Source organism: Lissotriton vulgaris, chromosome 10 (genome assembly GCF_964263255.1).
Source record: "Lissotriton vulgaris chromosome 10, aLisVul1.2, whole genome shotgun sequence".
In the NCBI taxonomy this organism is placed as follows: Eukaryota; Metazoa; Chordata; class Amphibia; order Caudata; family Salamandridae; genus Lissotriton; species Lissotriton vulgaris.
This window is the reverse complement of record NC_141698.1, coordinates 73,192,348-73,217,461: the sequence shown is the minus strand read 5'-3', so window position 1 is coordinate 73,217,461 and position 25,114 is coordinate 73,192,348. Positions and strand designations below refer to the sequence as shown.

The 25,114-nt window shown below is 44.3% G+C and overlaps 1 protein-coding gene across 2 annotated transcripts in view; it reads left to right on the top strand.

The window, feature by feature from the left end:
* LOC147684692 (uncharacterized) overlaps nt 1-25,114 on the top strand; it is a 197,845-nt gene that overhangs the window by 18,528 nt on the left and 154,203 nt on the right. For both annotated transcript variants that reach the window (XM_086940528.1, XM_086940527.1), the window contains exons 4-12: nt 8,745-8,766; nt 10,915-10,945; nt 12,475-12,559; nt 17,020-17,169; nt 18,900-19,102; nt 20,033-20,124; nt 21,004-21,113; nt 22,658-23,022; nt 24,870-24,973. In XM_086940528.1, the coding sequence (XP_086796654.1) occupies nt 8,745-8,766; nt 10,915-10,945; nt 12,475-12,559; nt 17,020-17,169; nt 18,900-19,102; nt 20,033-20,124; nt 21,004-21,113; nt 22,658-23,022; nt 24,870-24,973 (1,162 nt within the window). The remainder of the gene's footprint in view (nt 1-8,744; nt 8,767-10,914; nt 10,946-12,474; nt 12,560-17,019; nt 17,170-18,899; nt 19,103-20,032; nt 20,125-21,003; nt 21,114-22,657; nt 23,023-24,869; nt 24,974-25,114) is intronic.

Genomic DNA, 25,114 nt, shown 5'->3' with positions numbered 1-25,114 from the left:
GGGCGCCCGTTAGTTATATACAAAACCTAGTGCAGGTAAAGGTGTTGCTGGCAGTAGCAGAAACCTTTCACCAACTACCCTCTCTCTAAGGTGACCCTAGGAGGAAGTGATCGTCGACTTCTGGGTACAGCAATTTGCTTGCACATTGATGTGACAACAGCAGCCAGATTCTCCTACATTGTATAATTGAAGCTGTACACAAGATACCCTACTGACATCTTTGGGAATTTATGTATTTGTTGCATTTCTTCTGCAAACTAGGGAACTGTAACTATGCGTTGGTGGGTAATTCCCCCAAACATTCTAGATTCTAGAATAGAAACTCTATTTAGATTAACTCATATTCTCAATCTGATAGTGTTTGGCTTGGTGACTGCATGTGATTAGGTTGATATATTTCACACACAGAGTGATAAGCACACCATAATAAGCAACTTTAGAATCTGTCATCGTCAATCACTACCGGCCATCATAACATCTTACTGGTGTATATACAATAATGTCTGGGATTAAATGATGTGACATTGGTTTAGATGGTCTTCTTCCTTGAGGGAGGAACACAGGGTATAAAAGAAACCAAGCCACATTCAGCTAGATTCAAAATCTAACCACAATCCAGAAACTGTACTTATCAAAATGCTTCACTTAATCCACCATTTTATCCAACACTAGGCCACTGCTTCAGCCATCCAAAATTCAAAATAATCCATTAATTTAGTCCACAACTTTAAGCCCGTATATTAATCACCCTCAATCTGCAATTTAAATCACAATCAATTGAAGACAATAGTCACCCTCAATCCACAGCCTCAATCAACCCCAATCCACAATCAACTATTTTACATAATATGTTGTTCACAACATTTAAACATACTTAGATATTCTCAATATTCAGTCTGGTTCAATATCTATCCTAGACTCCAATGATCTTAACAATATTGCCTCATTCATCTTCAATACTTAATCTGTTAATCTCAATCCACATCCTGCAAACATCTTGTGAGGAAACAGGCAATTAGTTGTGTGGCCTGCACAAATAATTGGTTGACATTCAGCTTCCACTGGGAACCAAACACCCCAGTGTAGCACTTACCTCTTTTAGGGTAGGAAGCAGAGCAGTCCAAGGCCTACTTAGGGAAAGTAGTGTGGGCTAGTAATCACCCTTCTCTGGCACGCAATAATAACACCCAATAAATATGTACTTTCCTTTAGAAAAGTAAAAGTACTTTTATTTGACACACATGCACACTCTCAATAGTAACACACACCCTCAGTAATTTACAAATATACATAAGGCTGGTAGAAATACTCTTTAGCAACATTACATTTGACAACCTAAAAGGTCATGACCCCAGAAGTCACAGTACTAAGGTAATGGCCCCAAAATTCACAGTACTAAGGCATAGCATCCCACATTACCAATATTAAAGCATGACATTATCTTCTGCACATATTATGAGTAATCAGGCATTGCAATTAGGTGCTCACATCATTAATAGAGCATTGCAGCATTTGGGCCTGGTCTTCTTTGCAGGGCCCCACCCCTCCAAACTTTTTGCCTTTCTCCCCCTACTTTTTACTGAATTGTGTTTGTTGGCTTTAGGACTATGTACACTTTCCCACTGCTAACCCGTGCTCAATTGCTTGGGCTTTCTGCTTAAAACATGTTAACAATAGGCATATTACCCAATTGGAATATTTAATCTATTTATAAGTCCCTGGAAAATTGGTGCTACATGCTCCCAAGGCTTGTGCTAGTATTGGGTCTGCAACACTGATTGTGCCACCCATTTAGATAGCCCACCCCTCTTGTCTTAGACCTGCCATTGCAAACGGTGTGTGCATTTTTTAAACCATTTTGACCTGGCAAAATAAACCTTTTGCCAGGCCCAAACCAGCTTTTTTAATAAATATAAGTCACCTCTAAGGTAGGCCTTGGCCAGCACCAAGGGCAGGGTGCAATGTATTGAAAATGTTGGGCATAAACTTTTCAAGTTTTACATGTCTTGGTGGTTAAATTAGTTTTTCGCTACTGCGAGGCCAATCTCTTCAATGCGATAATATTGGAGTTGCCATTATTACATTTTATAAGTGTAATTTCCAAATGGGAAGAGATAACCGGTTATTGTTTGGTGTCTAGAATCCTAATTTAAAATCCTAAATTTTGTTGAAGTTGGATTTTAAATTACAATTCTGAAAATGACACGTTTAGAAATTTGGTATATTTTTGCCTTAAGCATTCGGTGCCTGCAACCTGTCTCTGGGTCACATGACTAGGTGTGGGTGACAGTTGGGCTCTGTGTATTACTCCTATACAGCCACCCTCAATGGGAGCCTAGGTGTGAGTGGATGGGCCAACAGTGGCAGGAAGAGGAAGGAGGAGCTGGGCACAGCCCCACTTACAGTTGAACATGCTGTGTCCTGTCTCGACACAAAGAGCTGCATTCACCCTATAGTTAGTCTGGAGCTAGGGCAGGGAAGGCAGGGTATTTGTGCACCTCAAAGGCATGCCTCTAAAAGTTTCTCCCCACTTCAATGGCACAACTGTGCATAAAAGAAGGATCTCAGACATCAACTCTGCAGTAAACTTCTGAATTTGTGGATACTCTGCCAGGAAGGAGGACTGATGTGCTGCTACAAGGACTGCCACCCTGCCGGACTGCTGCTCTAAGGGAACTGCTACCCTTCTGTGCTGACCTGATACCTGCTGCCCTCAACCACATCTTGAACCCAGGACTCCAGAGTGACTCAAAGGGCTAGTCTGTTGGCCACCTGAACCGTCCAATTAGCACTGAAATTCAGTGCGAGCAAGTGCCAGCCCATCTCTTTGCACAGTAATGATCTATCGCATGTGGAGTACCACCAACGCAAAGCTCCAGCCCGCCCTCATGCAATACCAGGGCGGCTCTTCAAGCCACACTGATGACCGCTCATGATGCCCTCCCTGCTCCTTGCAACCCTCTCCAATGTGAGCAGGACTCTTCACACAAAACTTGAGAAGGTGAAGCTTCAGCTGGACTAATCTGGGACTGTATCCGATTGCTCTTCATTGCGGTCGGCCTGGAACCAGTCCAGCACAACCAGATAGCAGCAGTTGGCACTTAATGCTTTTAGGTGCTATTTTTCGGTTTACTCTTCAAAAATGTATATGTCCAGTTCTACTGATTGGATATTTGTTGTTTTGGTCTTGTTTCATTTTAAATTCAGCTATGTTTTCTAACCTGCTGTGGGACCTTTTTGTGTTGAGTTATCACTGCTTTACTGTTTGAAGTGTTGCACAAATACTTTACACACTGCCCCTAAGTTAAGCGTGACTGCTCAGTGCCAAGCTGCCACAGGATTGAGCACAGGTTAAATTGGGGTTTGTTTGTGACTTACCCTGAATTGTGGTTGCTGCTTGCCCAGGGCTCACATGCCTGTCAATCAGTAACCTAATTTCTAACAGCAGCTTATCAGGAATATGAGTTACTGTCAGCATTAATAACCCTTAAAGCATAGTCATTAACATTGTTTTAATAAAGCATTGCCCAAAGTCATGGTGAACAATTGCTAAACAAAAGCATTACTAAACTATCATGAAGAACACCTTTCAATAAAGCATTGTTCATATCCTTACGACAACAATATTTGAATAAAGCATTTTCCAACTTCCACCATGTCTCTATGTCTTCTTTAACACACTTTAGACCATAGACCTTGCATCCATGAACTCAGCCCCTAGAGGGTATTGCATTCCCAACTGTAGGACTTCAGCCGAGGGAGTGCTTGAGAACAACCAGGGATCACAGGGTGGTCTTCCCTTCTTTGATCCACAAGACTTAGAATCAGCACATTGTGAAAATGCCTTTGGGCCTCCTTGGGAGTGGTTGTGAAGTCCTGCAACTCCCTCACTCTCCTTTTCTTTTTTCGGCGGTGGCCCAACAGTCTTAGAGCTAGTGAAAAGTATTTTTGTTAATTTCTGCCCTGCAGTGCATTATGGGTTGTTCCCTCCGGGAGTGTGAATAATAATGAGCGGCTCCTGTCGCTTATTTGTGTTGCTCCACATGGCCTTATGTGTCCCCTTTCCTTTCTGCTTTCATGGGGAGGTGCCTGGTCTCACCTGAGCACCTCAGCCAGCCTCCGAGCATTGGGGGCAACCTAGGGGGCCAACCCCTGGTTGCCACGCCGGGTCCCCGTGCAGGCACCACTTCTTCATGCTGTCGTTGGAGACAGCAGTTCTCTTTCCTGGCCTGCTCCTGAGGAGAGGGCGCTTCATTTGGTGGTGGCCAGGCACAGAATGCGGGGCAGGCCAACCACCGATTTGGGTAGGTACCCCCATGCTTCGTGGCTCGCTAGGGGCCCGTAGTTGGGGATCCTAGGCTCAGTTTTTTTCTCCCTCTCGTATTGGAGCACAACAGCACTTTCCGATCCTCTTGGCCCATAGTGGATCTGGGGTCAGGGTCCTGGGCTCCCAATACATGAATTGGCCTGGGAGTTGGAATCCTCAGGCTCTCTTAACTCTGGGGAGGGGGCCTCACGAACACCCCTCGTAACATTTAAAAATTAAAATTACTCCTTGCAGTGACTTTCTGGCCCTGGCCCACCTTGGTTTTTTTTGAGCAGTTGGGCAGTGGAGCTCCATGCGCTGGGATTGCAGGGGGGGGGGGGGTCAAGGGACAAATCCTTCTACTGCTCATACCTCAGGCCCTGTTGGGCCGTTTTGCTCCTTACTGGGCTCATTTTGCTCCGGGTGACAAGTCCTATCCACCTAGAGCTGTTTCCCTCAGGCTGCCTGGTCTCTAAGGTGGTGAACTTGCAGACAGCTGATTCCACTGGCTCCCTGCACCAGCGTGCCTTCACTTTCTCCTCTGGTCCTTCCTTCCTACTTGACGCAGAAGTCCAGTTCTTTCCCCAACTAGTTCTTAGGTGGTTTAAAGGGACCAGCTTCCCTGTGCCTCGGTAGACCTCCACTGGTCTTGGGTTCAATGCTAGTCCTTACTCCAGATGGATATCAGGGTGTTCTTCCTTCCATTTATCCATGGCTGCTGCCTCCAGTCCCAGTGTACAGCAAAAAGCACAACCAAGAGAGAGCTCTCCCCCTTGTGCAAGACCTTTGAATTGGGGGTGAAACATTCTAGAAGACAGGCTTCTCTGGCCTATCCTGGGGTGCCACATCACCTTCCCGCCCCTGTCCCAACCCTCCTGCATGTTGGGACAACTTAAAGTGGTGTCAACCAGATGTCACTAGTTATATCTCTTCTGGGGCCATCAGCTCCACCCCTAACTGACATCACTGCCAGGGTCTTTCCCAACAAAAAATCAAAGCATAGTCCCCTCCGTTGCTGGTTCCAGAAGTCTGGGCTCCCTCCTTGGTACAGTGCCTTGGGTCTGACCCATCCCTGTGACAGTGTGAAAACTGATTGATGCAGACCCTTCATCCCCATCCCTTTCCTCCACCGGAGGTGAGTGAAGCACTGTCAATTACTCTCTTTGTGTGGGGTGGCCTTGGTTCCTGCTGCTGGAGAGAGATGGAATTAACTTGTCATGGCTCTGATCTTGAGCTGAGCCAGTCAAATATGACAATTGTGGATGACCCATGAGCTGTACAGATATTTTCTTGGAACTCTCAGATTTGGGTTTCACATGTAGGCTCCACCCCATTTGATACATTACTGGTCTCAGTAGGCCAAAGTGAATTGAAACTGAACTCTAAAGCAGTCTTCCCCATAGGTGTATAATAAAGTGTCACTGCAGATAAGACAGTGAACCACACTAATTTTCCCTACGAGTTTACACTCAAATTATAAGGCCTACCCCAGGTAAATATTTAATCCTGCAGAGTCCCCTCGGCACCAGGCTGCCTGTGCACACTTACCGGGCTGCACATGACAGGAGTCTCACACATGCAGCTCTCACTCGTGTAGTTCATTTACCGTGTATTTACAATGGGTGAGTCACCAGCTGTGAGGATCACTCACAACAAAAAGTCAAAAACAAGGGGATCAACCCTCTAGCGCACTCCTCTGGACAGTTATATATAGTGAGCTGGAATACGAGAGGAATGCTAGACAAGATTAAGCTGGGCGCAGTGCTCCATCAGGTCAAACATATAGGTGCAGACATCCTCCTATTACAAGAGATATGCATGCTCAGTGCAGAAACACCCTGTCTGGCCCGGTATGGGTATGTACACACATTCCACACAGGCTTTATGTGGGGTTCACAGGGTGTGACCATCCCGATACATGGCAGGGTCGTGTTTACGCTGGTGAAAGTGGGCTGACATCCATGGTAGATACATATTTGTGCATGGGATTATCGCCGGGGAACACATAGATGCACATGCATCAAAATAGTCAATAGCGATTCTTTAATTGCAAGCTTTAAGAAATCGCAATTAAAGAATCGCAATTGCCTATGCATGTAGGAATCGCAAAAACAATGTGCGATTCCTACACATTCCTTAATTGCGACTCGCAAATTACGAGTCCCAATTAAGGAATTGCCTGGGGGGGGGGCCGCAGTCTCATTGCACTTGCGTCTGATCCACCTAAACTACCTACACAGAGCATATTACACACACCTGAGGCTTTGAAACGCTGGGCTCATAGCCTCCCCAGTGTGCCTACGCTGTGGCGCAGAAGAAGCCACATTCCTACACACAGTATGGACATGTACGGCCCAAGATAGCTTTTGGAAGGGAGTATTTAGGTGACTGGTCGAGGGGCTTAGGTGGACCCTGCATAGTACACCACGGCTCGTGTTACGACATATCTCTGAGGATGTTGGGGGTAACAGGTACACACGCCACCTGCTGTTTCTGGGTCTGACCTTGGCTAAACGAGACATAGCTCGCTCATGGAAAGCATAATCCCCACCTTTCCTGGGTGTTTGAAAGAGAGGATTAGATTTCTGTATGGGCTGGAGGAGTCTGAGTTTAGGGCTCAGGGTGCCCTCAAAAACATGCAAGCATTTGGCAGCACTGGGCAGATTACAGAGGTATTGCCTTGGTCCTACTGACACCACAGACCACATCATCAGATTTAGACGTACTGCTCCACGGCTAACGTATAGATTATGCTTATGGCCAACAAGTTAATGACAGGGATTGATCACCATGGTAGCGACTCAGGGACACAGTCAACTTTCGACGAGATTGCTTCTTTTCTTTTTTCTTCGCAGCATGTTTATTGTTAAGTTACAAAATGCTATATTTTATACTTATGCCAATGCTTTATCTCAGCATGTAAATGTATAATATGGCTCTTCGCGAACAATGTTGGTAAAAAACAATAAAGTATGTTCTTATAAAAAAAAAAAAAACCAAGGGGATCAAAAAGCAAAAAATCCAGGTGGAAGAAAGTGGCAGAACCCATTGCCTTACAAATCTCAATTCACAAGATCCACCATGCTCAATTCACATTCTCCACTACCCTTGGTCTGCATCTTAAATAGTCCTCTCTCTGCAGCTTTTCTAAATTGAAGGCCTTTCTTCAGTCCGAATTTAAGAAGCAGTTTTCACTACATTTGGATGCCAAAACTGGTGTGCAGGTTGACCTAGGGGCGGCTCCTCCACTATGGCGGAGGAGCATCGCCCCACTTCTTTTAAGCAGTATGAAGAAGAGAAACATAAAATGATAATACCTTTAAGTTATTATCATTTTATGCTTCCTGACGTGTCCTGCTACTTTGCGGCGGGCAGATGGGTGGGGCCGCTCTGCTCTCTGAGCAGGGCAGGGGAGGAGTGGTTTGCCCATTCCAAAGTGCGCAGTGACTGTTTGGTTGGCCCTCTCGGGCTGCCCAAACCAGTCATGCGCATGTCCCTGTTCTCCATCCAGGCTGCATAACAGCTTGCGCGGAAAACATGCCCACCCCTCCAGCCCCTGGCTGAGCGATGTGTCACTGCGCTCAGACCAATCACAACGCTCCATTTGAGCATTTTGATTGGCTTAGGGGTGGAGCCTGGCTGCCTGCTTCCTGTTCCGGTCAGAGGCATGAGAGCAGGAGCAGAGAAGACGCAGCCCTCCCTGCCCATGCGACACCACCTGCGACCCTCCCCTCCCCTGCTGCAGACCTTCCTTGCGAAACCTGCCCCAGCCCCCCCCCATCCGCGAGAAATGCCTGCCGCCACTGCCCAGTTGTCAGATCCTGTGCCTCGAAGGGTTAAACAAGTTGAGTGAGATACAAGTTATATATATATTGACATGTTGGTAAACATGTTAAAATAGGCTCCGACCTTTGTCATATACAGTCTTCACCATCCAATCCTCAAACCTCAACCTTAGTTGACTTTAAGACATGGACCCAAAGATGTTCACTCTGCTGGAATCCAGGCCTCAATCAGCCTCATTTGACACTGTCAGAGCCCTCGATCACTCAAGTTGACAGTGTCCATCATGTTCAATGAGTATCTTCACTCTATATTTAGATGCACAAACTGCCCTGTAGTTGCTTCAAGTACTACACCAGCTATAGAGATACAAACCATTCACATATCCTGTAAGAAAACCCATGAAAAGCAGCTGGTGCCTGAGAGCTGGTGATAAGCACAAGTCAGTGACGCGTACAGAAAAACAATGACTTCATTTAAATGTGGAGTCCTTGAGCAATAGTATATTGTGCTGCTTCCTATGTAACACTTTTGTCATGTAAAGTCATTGGTTTGAATATCTTGTTCATTTGTGTTGTGATTTCCTAAGTTATTATCCGTTTTCATTACTCTGAATGACACTTATGCTAACTTAAGGTTTCCATTTGTTTTTCAGTGCACCTTGTACACCGCTAACAGTAAGTACACTTAGAGTTCTTTTCTGTCCTACTACAGGCTTAAACTTGTTAAAAGGTTTCACATTGACAGTAAGTGTGGGTGTGTCCACTAGCTGTAAAATCTCTCATTCTCAAACACTTGTTGTGGCCAATGTCTTACAAACAGTAGCTATATGGTCTCCCTGTCCTATAGTAGGAGATTTCACTAAATATGCCAAACTGTGCCCAACACCAGGCACACTTAAAATTACCATTGTTGTTAGTAATCAACTACAGTTCACCTTCCTGGGCCAATACAGGACACAGTTAAATGCTATGCAGAGGGAATACTGTCAAAGTCAGCTTAGACGCTTTTTAGTGCAGAGGTCACCCCCAACCACAATAGATTGAGACCTTTTAAATGCCCCATCCCTTATGGACGTCAGAAGAAAGAAAAACAAATACTTTTAGAGTAACAGGAGGCAGGCGTGTGGGTTATACGAATAGGACAACAGTAGTTTGTCAGAGATGGAAAGCTTTGTCATCTAATGGGTTTGAAAACATTTGTTTATCAATTGATTTGAAAAGAAACTCAGGAAAAACTACAAATTGCTGACCTTTTTTTGAGTAACACAAATGAAAAAAACCTGTGATCTTTCACTTATAATGCAGACATTTTCCACAAAACGTCCATTTGTAGAGATGTTTTTATTTAGAATTCGTTCCTTGACATTTTTTTTAATACATTTCATCAACGTCGAGAAGTTGTTTTTTTCCCCATTACTAATTATAATGTACGGAGTCAGTGCAGGTAGAAAGATGGTGGCACATGACCAACAAAGTTCACCTTTTATCTATTTACACGGGTCTGGCCAATTTCTTGCTGGTAATCGCGCAAATTTCAGTCGCTTTTTATATCATTCACCTTTGCAAAAACACACCATTCAGCCAGACCGGGCCGCAAAACACAATTCAAAAAGTCCACGTCATCAAGGAAATGTAAAACCATTTTTAAAAAGAGTAGGGTTACCATATATATATATATATATATATATATATATATATATATATATATATATATATATATATATATATATATATATATATATATATATATATATATATATATATATATATATATATATTAATTCTATACAAATCACACGTGTAAATTGTAGAATACTTTAAGCACTCCAAAGTTTAATGTGCAAACTCGATTTGTTTCATTAAATTCATAAACTCGCCTCGCTTTAAGGATTTGATGGAATATATCATGTTTGCAGATAAATTTCGGAGTGCGCACTTTCTTCTAGAATTACACACGTCGTTTGTGTGTGTGCCCACATACACACACGCGCACACGAATAAATATCATTTTATTTCGGTGGCAAAGTAGCACGCTTCCAAACACAGAGGATATTGTTCACATAAAACCGATGTTTAAAAGGTGCTCATTTTATGCAAATGCACAATAACATTACCAGAGGACACAGCTACAGGACTTGCCAAACAGAGCATAACGATATGGATGGGTAAATGACACTATTTTCTACAAAAATAGATGGAAGGTTTCTCACCTGGCAATAACCCCAAACGTGCATAATGATGTGGATAGGTAAACATCCACTCATAAGTTAATGGTTCCAATATTGGGAAACTGTTCGACAGAGTGCTACTTCCCTTCGGAAATTAAAGTTCCATATCTATGTGTTTTGTTACACATCGAAAGTGTTTTATTATTTTATTTCCTAAAATGAACCATATAACTCCAGAAATATAGTTCTATAATGCAACAGAATGCTTCCAAATAAATTGTGCAGTCAGATAGGCGTCCCCCAAATATTACACAAAGTGTTCAGAGCAAATTGTAAACAGACATTAGCCATAATTGTATAGCTATATATGCGGTCATCATATATATATATATATATATATATATATATATATATATATATATATATATATATATATATATATATATATATATATTTCAATTGCTGACTTAGTGCCAGCCACGATGTAGACAGGAAGTGGAGTGCCATTGATTGATGTGAGAGTGCCAGCACTTTCTGAAGCCCTGTGTACCTCTGATGAATGTTAAACGGTCAGTGCATGGAGCGCGTGATAGACTCTTGACGCCAGTACAAGTGATTTGTGTTTGACGCTCTTCTTCTGTTTTTCCCATTCCAGGAACAGAACTATGTAATGGTTTCATCGACAGGTAAGAATTTATTACGGCAAAGTTATTTTTAATAATTGTAGCCTAACCTACTGTCAAAATACCACAAGACCAATGGACCCAACAACTTTCAGAGAGTCCCTCCCTCACAACTACTAAAGCTTGTGGGAAAGTTCATAGGGCTTCAAGGCCAAAAATGTTTGAACAGCAAAAACATAGATTAACTTAGAAAGCTGATTGACCCTATATCTTCTCACTTCGAATGGCCAGTATAAAAGAATGAATGGGCGCGCCAAGCAATGCTTAATTTGAGCCGGTGGCTTCTGGTGCTCGGCACCTGCACTTAATTGTGAACACCTGCGCTTGAAACAGTCTGCCACAAAGTGGCGTTGTGTGGCTAATTTTGATATGACCATAAAAACAGGTCATTATTACTACAATATACATTAAAAATGACAATCACCTGCAGCCCAAGCCCTTCCTATGGCTTTGAAGTCCTGAAATTGTCTGAATTGTCACCCTTGCACGAGTGTGAGGGTTAGTAGTTGTGTTGTTAGTATCATTGGCAGCATGGTGAAAGCTGCAGTGGCCACCTGACGACAGCCTTGTCACTACAATGTAAGCACTGGCGCCAAGCAAAAGATGTATAGTAATCTGCTGGGTAGGGAGCTGGAAATGGCCCACCTAATGAAGGGCCAACAACCACACTTGTGCAAACCCCCCCAGGCATAGACTTATTTATAAGTATGGTAGATGCAGGTGGAGCAGCCTTTCAACATTTTGGGGTAGAAAATATCGGGAATATTAACTGAATACACCTTGTATCATGCTTTGCAAAATGGGAACAAATTTAAGAAACTATTATCTGAGCTGTGATTACATCATGTTCTTGCAGCTCTTGCCTTATGAAACAAAACAAGCTAGAGCTTGAACCTCAGCCCTACCCTTCTTCAAGTGGTCAAGCTGCAGGTTCACTAGATTTAGGGCTTGGTTACGAGTCTGGCGGTCCTGCGGCAATCAGGAGCAGGCCCGGACTGGCCGTAGCGGGCACCGGGCAATACCCCGGTGCGCCGCACGGGTGGGGGCCGGTTTTGGGCCTCTGGGGGGCGATTTTGTTACAGAGCCGTTTTTGCAGCATAGCTGCAAAATCGGCCCTGTAACAAAATCGGCCGAAAAGCGGCACCCCCAACCCCCGGAGGGGGGGCGGGGGCCGGCCGAGCACTTTGCCAGGGACGGTTTTGGTTCCCAGTCCGGCCCTGAGCTTTCCTAAGACATACATAGGTGCCTTTGAAAGGCACCGCCTCAGGACCGCCACGCCGCCCGCCACGCCGCCCGCCAGACCACAATAAAATCGTAATCTGGCAGGCGGCGGTGCTGTTTGGCGACACCGGAGCAGGGCGGTGGCGTGCAGTTCGCTCCAAGACCGCCAAACTCGTAATTGCGCCCTAAATCCAGATGGCGGTTTGGTGTTTCTTTGGAAGACAGATGTTTGTTACTCACAAATGATACACAGCTACTGTGAAAAAGTGTTTTTACAGATATTTCATCATTTGCCTTATTTTTCCTTGTAGCAATGCCCTAGAGGGTCAGTTGGCAGGTGCATTCAACGAAAGTGAAGCCTGTGATTACTCCATCAAAGACTACGCTTGTGTCAATGTGAGTACCTCCCACACATACCACTGCTCCTCACAACAATGCACCTCCAGCATGCTGAGGCACTCTGTGTACCTTCTGGTGGGGAGTCGATTGACATTTCAGACAAAGTACTCCAGCAGAGCATTGTGGCCTGTCTGGATTCCAAGAAATGATCTGATAAGAAGGGGTGGAGGCAAATTTCAGCATTTAAAGTTCTCCTTTGTTGTCAACAAAATGTTCACGGTCAACTAATAGTCCATCCATCTAAGGCCTAAGTGGAGGGTGGATGACAACCTGTGTAGAAGAATCGAGGAACACTATTGGAAGGACTCGCCGTCTCTGTTTTTACTCCTTGAAGGCGCTGTCTATCTTTTCAAATGGGAAACAGCCTTTACAGCGAGGTTTTCCCCTTGTTTAGCCTTTACAAGGCATTTTTTTAGCGCTGAAATTTTTACTGCGAATATGCATTTAAAACGCATACCAATACAATGCATTTAAGGTAAGTTGGTGAGGCGTGGGGGGGTCACACCCCACAAATACATTGTTTTTACATGTAAAAACAATGGGTGGTATTGGCATGCGTTTTAAATCTATTGTCGTGGTAAAAAAAATGCATGCTAAAAAATGTGCGTAAAAGGCATGCAAAGTAATTGCATGCGATGTACCGTCGTACAACCTTCCAAAGTACCAGTAAGAATTTCAGACAATGGGCCATATGTAGGTAAGTGGCATTTACCGATTCGTAAATACCGAATTTTACTGATTCGGTATTTACAAATCGGTAAATGCTATGTAGGTATTTTTACCGAAATACTTACCGAATCGGTAACATTCATAATTACCGAATCGGTATTTACAGATTCGGTAATTGCCATTGATTCCCATGGGCCTTGAGGCCCATAGGAACCAATGGCAATTACCGAATCGGTAAATACCGATTCGGTAAAATTACCGATTTTACAAGGGGGACAGGGTGTCACTTTGACACCCTGTTGCACCCCGGATTCAGGCTTGTGTGCCATGTGACACACATACATGCCCTTAGGGCATGTATGTGTGCCACATGGCACAGGTGTACAGATGTGCATGTACACAGAAATTCGTTATTTACCATCAAATAGAATTTGATGGTAAATAACAAATTATTTAGGGTCTGCGGCACTGTTTTCAGTGCCACCTACATCCCATATTACCGAATCTGTAAATATACCGAATCGGTAATTTACAGAATCGGTAAATTTACCGATTCGGTAAATTTACAGATTCGGAAATATTTTGGCCCCCTACATCTGATACTCCAAATACCGGTCGGTAATGGCCGAAATCGGCCGTTACCGACCGGTATTTGGCCTCCTACATATGGCCCAATGATGCTTACACGCATTGAAGATAAAGATATTTAGGCAGATGCATCAAAGAAAATACCGGGAGCAAACGGGCAGATTCTCAGAATCTGCCCGTTTGCTCCCGGTATTTTTGCATTTGGGATGCATCATCCCAAATGCAGAAATCGCAATTTAAGGAATCTCTAAATAGAGATTCCTTAAATTGCTCTTGCATTTAAGGAATCCCAAAATGAGATTCCTTAAATGCAATGCATGAAACCCAAAAAAATTGCGATTTCGCTAATAGGGGGAGAAAATTACCATGAAGTTGAACTTCGTGGTAATTTGCTTTGGACACCCTGGCACCCGTGAAATAGCGGAACATTAGCGATTCGGTAATAGCTAATCGCTAATAAGGAATGGCTTTCCCATTCATTCCTATGGGCCTTTAGGCCCATAGGAATGAATGGGGAAGCCATTCCTTATTAGCGATTAGCTATTACCGAATCGCTAATAAGGAATCTTAAGGAATCGCTAATAACATTGCGATTCCTACATGCATCCCGTTTTGCGAGTCTTTAATAGCGATTCCTTAAAATTCGCTATTAAGGACTCGCAAAACATTACTTTGATGCATCTGCCAGATTGAGTTTAGCTCTGCACCTCATACTGATCCCCCCTGTCAGAACACCGTAGATATAAATTAATGGAATGGCTGCAATTGGGCATCTGCCGTTCAAGCCTCATATTCCCAGTTTAAAGTTTCGTCTGGCCAGAGAACACAATAGAACATGTCAATAATGGCTCCCTTAAGAGGATGTGGCCTAACGGCTAGAGCGACCGACCTCGAAGCTGGGGAACCGGGTTCGAGTCGCGGCAACGGCACTCCTGTGATTCTGGGCACATCACTTAATCTCCCTGTGCCTAACAAAATGAATGTGTCCGTCTGTAACGCAACTGGTGCTCATGTAAAGCGCTGTGGTACCTGATACCTTCGGGCCGTGTTCCCGCTATATAAAACCCTGTTAACAAAAAACCCTCCATGTGCACCTGAGAAATCACCCTTGATGTAAATGAACATAGACACCAATTAACTGTCTGGGGCCATCTATGGTTTAATTAACAGATTGTGAGCATATATTTTAACAAGTAAACAATTCTCTCTTGCTCCTTTTATAAGGTCCCACCCCCTGCCTCACTCTAGCTCATGTCCCAGCTCCACAGCTCTGCTTCTCTTTATCTAACCTCCTTTGCTTTCTCTCAAGATACCCCTTGATAGAACCAAAATATTAGGAATGATGAGAGGGGACTCCCTACTGAGGGTGCAGTGCTCACAGAGGCAGTTTTCAGTGGAAGCAAGAAAGTAGGCACACATTTGGAATGCCCCCTCCTCTTTTGACCCATGCTGATGATGGCACCAGGCGAGTAGGCGCAACCCTGCTTTGAAGAATCCTTCCATCCATCCGACCAATTCACTCATCCTTTCAACTTTGCCTCCATCCTTTCATTTTTCTATCCATTCTTTCATCTTTACACCATCCATCCATCCTTTCAGTCATTGATGCCTTGTCTCCCACCATCTTGTTTTCAATTCCTTCCTTCCACCTTCCCTTCGTCCCTTTCAACATTCTTTCCACCCTTCCTTCTTCTCTTCCTTTCGTTCTTCCACTCTTCCATACTTATCATCTTCTTTCTTCTGCCTTACTAATTACCCCTCTTGCTTTTATTTCATTTTCTTCTCACCTTCTCTCTCACTTGATTGTTCCATTTGCCTTTGTCTCTCAATTGTCCCCATTACAGTTAATGTTCCACCTCTATCTCCTTTACTGTACTTACCTCCTTTGTCAACGTGTGCCTCAAACCCCTCCGCTCTACAAAACTGCGTTCTTATGAGCTATTTTGTTTGCAGACAGAAGAGGGCCCTAAAGAATTAACAAACATTTTAGTGGGGCCCGGCTTACTAGCTCACAAGGCCCTGGGGCGACCGCAGTGGTTGATGATAAAGTGGGGGTTCACTATGCCATTGAGTGGAAAAATCTAGATCCAACCGCTCTACCCAGCGGACGCACAATTCAATAAGGTCAACCCAATTCAAGACACTATGGAAGATAAGTGGATATTCTTATTGGAAGTGAAATAGGGGAAAGAGAAGAATGCATGTATGAGGTTCGCAAACTGGCAACCTGTTTGGGCCTAGAGGCACACGTAGACTTGAAAATCCATTCATTTACTCGTTCCTCACATCATCACAATGGTCATCACACTCTCTGGAGAGTTTAACTTCAGTGTGCGTGACTGTGGGACTTACCTCAGCCATTCTGAGAAACTCAATGAGCCACCACAAACAATCTGTGGTGTGATGGTTGAGGTTTGGACATAGGACATCAAATATCTGGCTGGCCATGTGAATGTTCTTCGTTGGAAGTAATTAGCTGTTCATTCTCTTCCCGCTCCTTTAGCCACACATTTTCATTGGCTTTAGAAAGAAAAGTGGGATGTCCTTGGGATTTGCTGAGGGGCTAGTGTGTTCTGCTTCATTATCATGTTTTAGTTGAGCAAAAGCGTAACATCACCTAGAACTGGAAGTTGAGAAGGAACGCATGTGACCGACCTCTACACGCCTTGTCCTTAGAGCTCCTATCAGCTCCCAGTGTTAGACTAAGCCACTTTCAAGACATGGTGACACACCCACACATACATGTACAGACAATTCCGCAAATATGCCACCCATTCATTAAGATAATAAGCCCCAGTAGACTCCATCCTCTCTGCCAAGAAAATTGACCCCAAAGCCCTCTGAAGCTCAACACCCTCATGCAGTTTCCCAGATCAGGGACCTGGACGTTGAGACATCCCTACAATATTGTCCAAGATAAATCCCCCCAAATAAACTGTAGTAGAGCCACTTCAATCCCCCAAGCCACCACCCCTTCAACTGGGGAGCAACCAAAATGCTTCAGATCATATTGTTGCCCTATAGCAATGCTTCTCAACCACCCACTTCCATGGTCTGGGACTGAATGGGTTGTTCTGCACGGTCTACCATTCTGCGCTTCTAAGGCATGTGGCGGGCACTTGAGTAGAATCTTCTTGTACCGACAGTCGGTCTTTGTTGTTCAGTAAACAGTATCTGATGGTTCTTTCTGTTTGTTTCAGGCCTCGGTTTCACCCTACATAGTCGCTGATGCTCTCAAATGTGCCATCACAAACCCTGCATCTGATGTGGATCCAGCATACACCATCCTGCTCTTCGACAAGCTCAATCTAGACAATTTCAGGATCGCTTTGAATTCGCTGGACACACAGGTACAGTATTCACCTCCTGGCCCACAATTACTCTGTCGTCAGACTTAGAAATTTACCCATTTAGACTCAACTGCACAAACAGCAACCATGCATAGAAACATTTCCAGGTGGAAGGATAGCTGGTCCTCAAGTGTGCCACAGATGAGGGCTCTGACATACATCAGTTAACCGGTACTGGGTAAACTCTGGGGATGTGGGGTCTGAGGTATTGCAGGAAGGCAGCAGGGGCTTGACAGATTTAGGTTTCGAGACAATAAGGACAGTGAGAGTAGAGAAATAGAAAGAAAATTGTATAACCAGCTCTTGAAATAGAAGTTTTAAGAGCTGGTTATAAAGAGGGCTTCCTTGCCAGAGTAAGCTCACCTTTGACCCCTCTGCATACAGAATATGCTCATTTGTCATCCACAAAATATATTTAACATCATATTTTAAGACAGTGTTATTGCATGGGCAGTCAACAACTTGTAGGAATGATTTTTTTGTCAGACTGGTTCCTGTTTTGATTGCTAGTTTCCAATATAAGTGCATATATGATTTTCACAAGACAGTAAAAGTGAATTGTTTCAGAAAGTGTCAGTGATGCACAGTGTGTCGCCATGTTGTGCGTTTCATTGACGTCAATACAGCGTTACCAATCTGCAGGGAGCTTATCTAGGAGCGTGCTTTCCCTTCCACAGGGGACCCTAGAAGCTCCTTCAGATGTGAGTGCAGATCATTTGCATAAAATGCAAATGATAAACTATAGTTTGCAACGACGCGCCATAAAGTCGACATTTAAAGAATACTGCAATGCGATCATTTGATCGTTAAAATGCTCCAGTGTATGATTGCCAGGCGGATCATCGAAAGCACTCTGGCTCCCAGGAGTATCTAGAACTTAAACATTATTTTTTGCATCCTAGGTTCAGTGGTGGAAGTGGGCAGCACCTGACGTGGTGCTAACCAGTACCCTCTAGGAACCCTAGAAACATCGCAAGTCTTCCAACGAATTCCACTAGGGTAGATAGATATCGATAGATACATATTTATTTTTTGCTTGATTAATTAAAATCTTTGCAAATTCATAGCAAAATTCCCGGGGCGCTGTGATATTCGAAATGAATTCCAACACCTTCCCTACTGCTGCTCAAACTGGAGTAGGAATAGTAAATAATACTAATGCTAAATCCAGAGCGCCCCCTAGTGGAATTCGTTGTAAAGACTTGCGATGTAAATGCATCGCGTACTAACAACGCGGTTGTTGTAACGGCTGCATTGTAACAGCACGCGATGTAATACTTTGTGTAGTAAAGTGCTATATTCCATACAGAGACTCATGCTCTACACGAATAAGTGCAACCATACGTAGAGAGTGAGCACATGTGTAAAGCTGAGGCCTAACTCACGCCGACAGTCACGGCTGGACTGGTCGTAGCAGGCACTGGGCATTTTCCTAGAGGGCCGGAAGGGTGGGAGCCGGGTTTAGGCCGGTGGGCCCGTTTTTAGTACAGGGAGTCGGTTTTGTAGCAGCGCTACAGATTCGGTCCCCTGCACCAAAAGCAGGAGCAGTGTATCCCACCAACTCCTCCCCCTCTCTCGCTTCACTGATACCTGTATGTGCACCGTGCATCATTCACTGAATGAATAAAGTCCTTGAAACACTTGTGGCTGGCAGTTTTAGCAGCAGTGAGTACTTTGCAACATGAAGATTTGATAACAAACCTTAAAGCACAGCATTCTGCTCCTTACAGCTTTCTGGCGCCCACATCACTCACCAAGGCAGGGACATGATGATGAAGGCAGCATGGCAGAGGCTACAACAGGAGAATTCCTTCTCCGACACAGGATTCCTGTCCATCTGGTTCCAGGAAAGACTGCATTTATACATGCCTGCCATCAATGAGAACATACTCGACTGCATGGCAACTTTGACTTGTGATGGGCTGGCGACCATGTAAGTAGACTCCGTCAGCGTAACTCATAGTAGGGCAGGGTCTATCAGAACTTCGTGCACAGTAATCAATGCAATCATCTGGCATTGTAAGAACCACCAGGTAACAGTGGTGGGGCGCTGGGGCCAGATAAGGGGGGATTTCGAGGGATGATGCAGAGGGGAAATTAATTATTTATTTCAATTTCTCTCTGCATCGTTACCTGCACGGACCGCGGCTGCTATGGAGTCCATATGTCATGTTATTCAGTGCATTTCTTGTTTCATCAACATCCTAATTGATCTCTTCTCCCTCAATCCCCACTCAGCACCTTACCTCTCCATCACCTTCACATGCCTCCTCAGATGAAAATGACTATTTATAGCTCTGTCCTCGTGAAACATGCTTATTTTTAGGTTTACTTCATTGCATCTGTTAAGGCAGCTCCACCCTTCAATGGCGGCATTACCTACCAGTTGTCCTCTGTGTAATTCCCAAGCCAGAGTCCATCTTCAGGACTTACTTCGCTAATTGTGACGCCCTCAATGTGGGACTCTGTCTTTAAGAAGCAGAAAGGCTGCATCTTGACACCTATACTGAAGGGTTGCATGTTGAAATACCAACCTCAGAACCATAATCGGGCCAAAATATTGGGGACTTAAATATCAAGAAGGCAAGTGCATATAGGTGCAGTTAACCCCTCGACTGGTAAGGACGAGATGGTCTCAGCACAATCGGAGCTGGCTGTGCCGAGGACGAGACGGTCTCGTCCTTATCACTTAAGTGGATACAAAAAGTAAAGCTACATATAGTTACCTTGTCAATTATTTTGGTCCTCAATTTTTATCCCATAATATTCTGGTAGCACAATGTTCTTGAGTCGATATTAAGGTAGAACACCAGATTGACGAGGTCAGAAGCCGAAGATTTACGACTTTCCTATATTGCTACAGGGTGCAGACTCTGGATAACGTGTACGATGAGCTGGAGAACACCACCGTGTTGATGGTGGTTGGATGGATCCAGAGAACCCTTGCTGCACATGGTAAGTGGGGCATCGGAAAAGAGGGATGGAACACTTTCAATGGCGAACCACACCCCGGCACTTACAAGAGACAGCCATATCAGTACGAAAGCAAGGGGGAACCTGGAGGTCAAATTCATTATTTGTAAATCTGTTTTTACCTTTGGATTGCACATTGCTTTTACCATACAGGCTAACCCTAACTCTTACCCTTATGGTGATCTTTACCATTGGTCCATCACCTTCACCTCCCCCTACCCATCACTTTTATCCTCTCCCTAACGCTAACTGTTACCCTCAACCTCACCCTCTCTCTTCTCTTAATGAAACCTAACTTATAATGTTATTGTTGACCTTACACTAACCCGTTACCTAACATTACCCTTCTCGTGTGTGTCTGCATGTGTGTGGAGTTTGTGTGTGTGTGTGGGCAGTATAATCCATGCTGCTGGGACCGGCTCGTACCTTATAGCGTGGGTTAACCTTATCAGAACCAGACATCACTATCTTTGTGAGGACAGGTGAGTTGTGAGGACCCGTGCCTGCAGTGTGTTCAGGTACTTTTGAGCAATTGTAAAGTAAAAGCGCTGTTAGATTTGCCTCGGTCCGCTTTATAACCTACCATACTATCAAAGCACGCGTGGAGTTAGAATTGTAATTTGTCCGGTCCTCAAAATAATAGGCATGTTATTTCGGGAGGGGGGGGGGGGTAATTGGGTGGGATGCGTGTGTGTGTGTATCTGTTTTTTGTTTTTAAACTCTTGATCACAAGGTCAAAAATAACTTACCATCGAAACTTTCAGGGGAATTATTGTTAAAAAGAAAGTTTTGCAACACAAGCAAATGTTGAGACATAAAGTGCCTGAGGTCGCTGACTGCATCCGGTGTGTTTCCCTTCAGGTGGTTGTCCCAGGGGGAGCATGGCAGAATGGATTGCCGCCTATTGGAAAGGTTTTAGTAACGTCACATCAATATCCGTGTTTACGCAGTCCTGGAGCGGCTTCAATGCGGTAAGGCCTTTTTTTCCACATGAAGGGCGTGAAGGCTAAGTCATGGGGGTGAATATCAGCTTTGGGTATTTTTAGCCAACAGATTTTAGCACAGCCGCTGCCTGCAGAAATGAGTCTGAAGTATGTTTATATTCGTGTTTGTTAACTGTGGGTTGGCTAAACATGTGAAATGGATGGGAAACATCCTTTACAATGCAACTTTTACCACGCAGTGCCTTTACGATGCAACTTTTACAACGCAAACCATTACAACGCATTGCGCTGGGGGGCGCTCTAGGATAGGGAATAAGTTTAATTTACTATCCAACACCTTCCCTAGTGTCCACGGGGACTGGAGTTGGAATAGTTAATTAAACTATTCACTATCCAGCACCCCAAAGTGCTATGCTTTGTAAAGGTTTTCGTTGTAAAAACCTCGTTGTAAAGGCATGCGTGGTAAAAGCACGCGTTGTAATGTCATACATCCGAAATGGATCACTGCCCACTTGGACACCTCTATCATAGCTGACCGTAATGAGACCCTTACATTGTACATAAATAGACAGGCTTGGAGAGAAAGGGAGAGCTATAAGGCTGCGATAGAGCGTGTGATGAGGGGGAGAGGGAGACAGACAGAGAAAGAAATGGAGGCTAGGGAAACCAGAGATAGAAATCTATATAAAAAGAGAGAGGCAAAGAGAGAAAGAGATGGGGAGAGACAAATGGAGAGCTCGATCTATAGGAGCAATACCACACAGAACGAGAGGAGTAAAAATAAAGGAGACAGAGCAGAACAAGAGAAAGATAGTTATAATTTCGCAAACCAAAGAAAATTTCCTGTTATATCACGGCTTGAATGTGGGAACAGACACAAAAATAGACCTCTTACCCACGGAGAGGGGTGTATACATCCCGGAGAACAATACGCCTGACCGAATCACCACAAACATACAGGGATTCAGCCTTGAACCTCAAACAAACAGACGTGAGGAAGAAACTACATTTATGCCAAGCAGGCAGACTCGGTTCTCACTGACGTCACCCGAGACGCCCCAGGCGTCCTCTGTGAATGCCGCAGCAGACCTCTTTCCTTTTAGCACAGAGGCCCCTTCAGACATCCCTTGCACTTAGACATCAATGTGATTGAGTGCGACCACCAACAGACACAAACCCATCCACAGACACACGTGTCCAACCACAGCCAACCCATCCACCATCAGGACAGGTCTGACGAACTCTCACCAACACCGCAGCATTATTTATATTCCACATGTGATCTGCCACAACTTCTATTATACTCTCGAACAATAACATTCATTTTGTCACTTGCGCTCTAGAAAAAAAATCACACGGTGTCACTTCCGGTTTCATAAGCTGGCACATAACTCTATATTGATGTCCGCATTGTGGTGGTAATGGGGTGGGAAGGGCGTGACGGTGACGTGGCGTACGTGGAGTTGGTGACTTCATCCGCAAGTCTGTCTAGCTCATGTTTTCACAGGGAATAGTTGCCATTCGTGCTATGACGTCAATCACAATATACATTTCTGTGCATCTTCCTCCAGGCCGAAGCCTTGGACGTCCTGGATTCTGAACAGCTTGCGGAATACGCGGTGACGTCAGCGGCACTGATGTCTGTGGCCGACAGCGTGTTCGTCATATCGACCTTGAACAATCGGGATGCCGGATTTGTGCTGTCCTTCCTGGACTACGTTCAGGCGCACAGCCCCACACTAAAGTTTAATCATCAAGTGATGTACTCCCTGCTCACCATTACTCTGACGAAAGCCACCGTCAACTTCCCAGATGTCTGTGTGACCACCTTGAAAAAGCTGTTCCAAGTTCACCTGAGGTTCCTCTTGGTGGTCATTGACACACCAATGCTGGACCTCATCCCAAGGTTCATCGGGTGCAGCGACTACCACGACATGTGAGTATGAAACAGGGACATTTGCACCTTTCTGCCAAAAACCATGGAAGGAAACAGTCGGCTGAGCGACTGGCTCCCGCTGAAAGGGTCCATCAGGGGATGGGTGACTTTACTCTTCTGACACAAATATAATTGCTTAATGTTTTTTCCACCATTATACATCGAGTGGTCCTTATTGACCTGACTTGTTCAGAAGTCTTACACAAGGAAAATTAGTTTCACACATTAAACTTCCCACAAATGGCTTCATTGTTGTTCCCAATAAAATGAAACCAAACATCTCAAAACAATGTGCTTTCAAAGGTAACATTTTTCAAAGCCCTCTAGAGGAGCTTGACAGCTTCATACTGTGTGAGGGAATGAGGGAAACTTTGAAGGAAAATACACCTGTGGTGTTCTGTCACCTCTACGCTCTGGTTCAACAATTGGAAGGGAAGAGGATGTATTTTTGTAGTAGGGGTTTGCAGAAAATTAAAGATGAATACCTCCAAGATGCTGGATTGCTATGTTTCATAAGTAGTGTTTATCAGGACTTTGGATAGTTTTGTCCGTAATTTCGAGATTTAAAATAGAAGGATGGGTCCCTAATATTTGTTTGAACTGAAGCTCCTGTCTACCTGTAGGGGAAGGATGGGTCTCCAATATTTGTTTCAAGACACCCGTCTACCTGTAGGCGAAGGATGGGTCTCCAATATTTGTTTCAAGACACCCGTCTACCTGTAGGCGAAGGATGGGTCTCCAATATTTGTTTCAAGACACCCGTCTACCTGTAGGAGAAGGATGAGTCTCCAATATTTGTTTCAAGACACCCGTCTACCTGTAGGAGAAGGATAGGTCTCCAATATTTGTTTCAAGACACTCATCTACCTGTAGAAGAATGATGGGTCTCCAATATTTCTTTCAAGACACCCGTCTACCTGTAGGAGAACGATGGGTCTCCAATATTTGTTTCAAGACACCCGTCTACCTGTAGGAGAACGATGGGTCTCTAATAGTTGTTTCAAGACACCCGTCTACCTGAAGGAGAAGGTTGGGTCTCTAATATTTGAAGATACCCGTCTACCTGTAGGAGAAGGATGGGCCTCCAATATTTGTTGGAAGCTAACTATAGGAGAAGGATGGGTCTCTTAATATTTTTTGAAGCTACCTGTGGGAGAAGGATGGATCTCTAATATTTGTTTGAAACTAGCTATAGGAGAAGGCTGGGTCTCTAATATTTGTTTGAAGCTACCTATCTACCTGTAGGTTCTCTTGTGAAACTGGTCTCTGCTGACAGTGCAGTTGTTCCTAAACACAGGTAATAAGGATTAATTTCAGGACAGATTCCTTCTAAAAGCCTACCCTGCTTGTATGCATTAGCAATGTCTTAAGGTTTTCCCATATAGGGGATGGTTCCTATGCATCTTGTTTGTGTTATAAAGGGCCAATGAATAACTCAAAAAAAGAGGCAACAGTGAACTGATGATTGTAAGAAGAAGGCTTTGTAGTGTGATGTTACAAACAGGTGTAAGTTTCTGGGGTCAGTGAGTACACTCACACCTTTATATATCTGTGCACAGGAAAACAAAAATACGCATAGGAAAAGTTATTGTAAACCTTTTTTTTCACATTATAGGAGATACTTTACCCTGTGGTAAGACCCCTTCGTGTGTGCCCCTACTGGTGTTAAATCCCTTTTCTTAGCCTGAAACCAGATTTACGCCTGCTGAGTTAGCTACTTTCTGATGTGACTGTAGAGGAGACAAGGATGTGTAATGGTAGTTCATGGCGCTATGGGCGCATATGTAAAATGCAGGGAGGGGGTATTTGAACAGAGGTGCTCACCCGCTGCTTTTGTTTCTGGACAGAGCCAATGGACTGGATGCGGTCTTCGCTGAATTAAATGAAGCTCAGAAAATGGCGGTTCTCGACTACAAAATGGAATACCTGGACAACCAGACCCTGAAAGACGGTAAGGTTATTTCTGTATTCATGATAGGTCATGAGATAGTTTGGTGGTACTAGATGCTGCACGTTTGGGTTAATTCTGCATTCATTTGATTGGACAAGATTCTGTTTTATATAGAAGTATGCCTGAGGTGTGAGAAGTTGA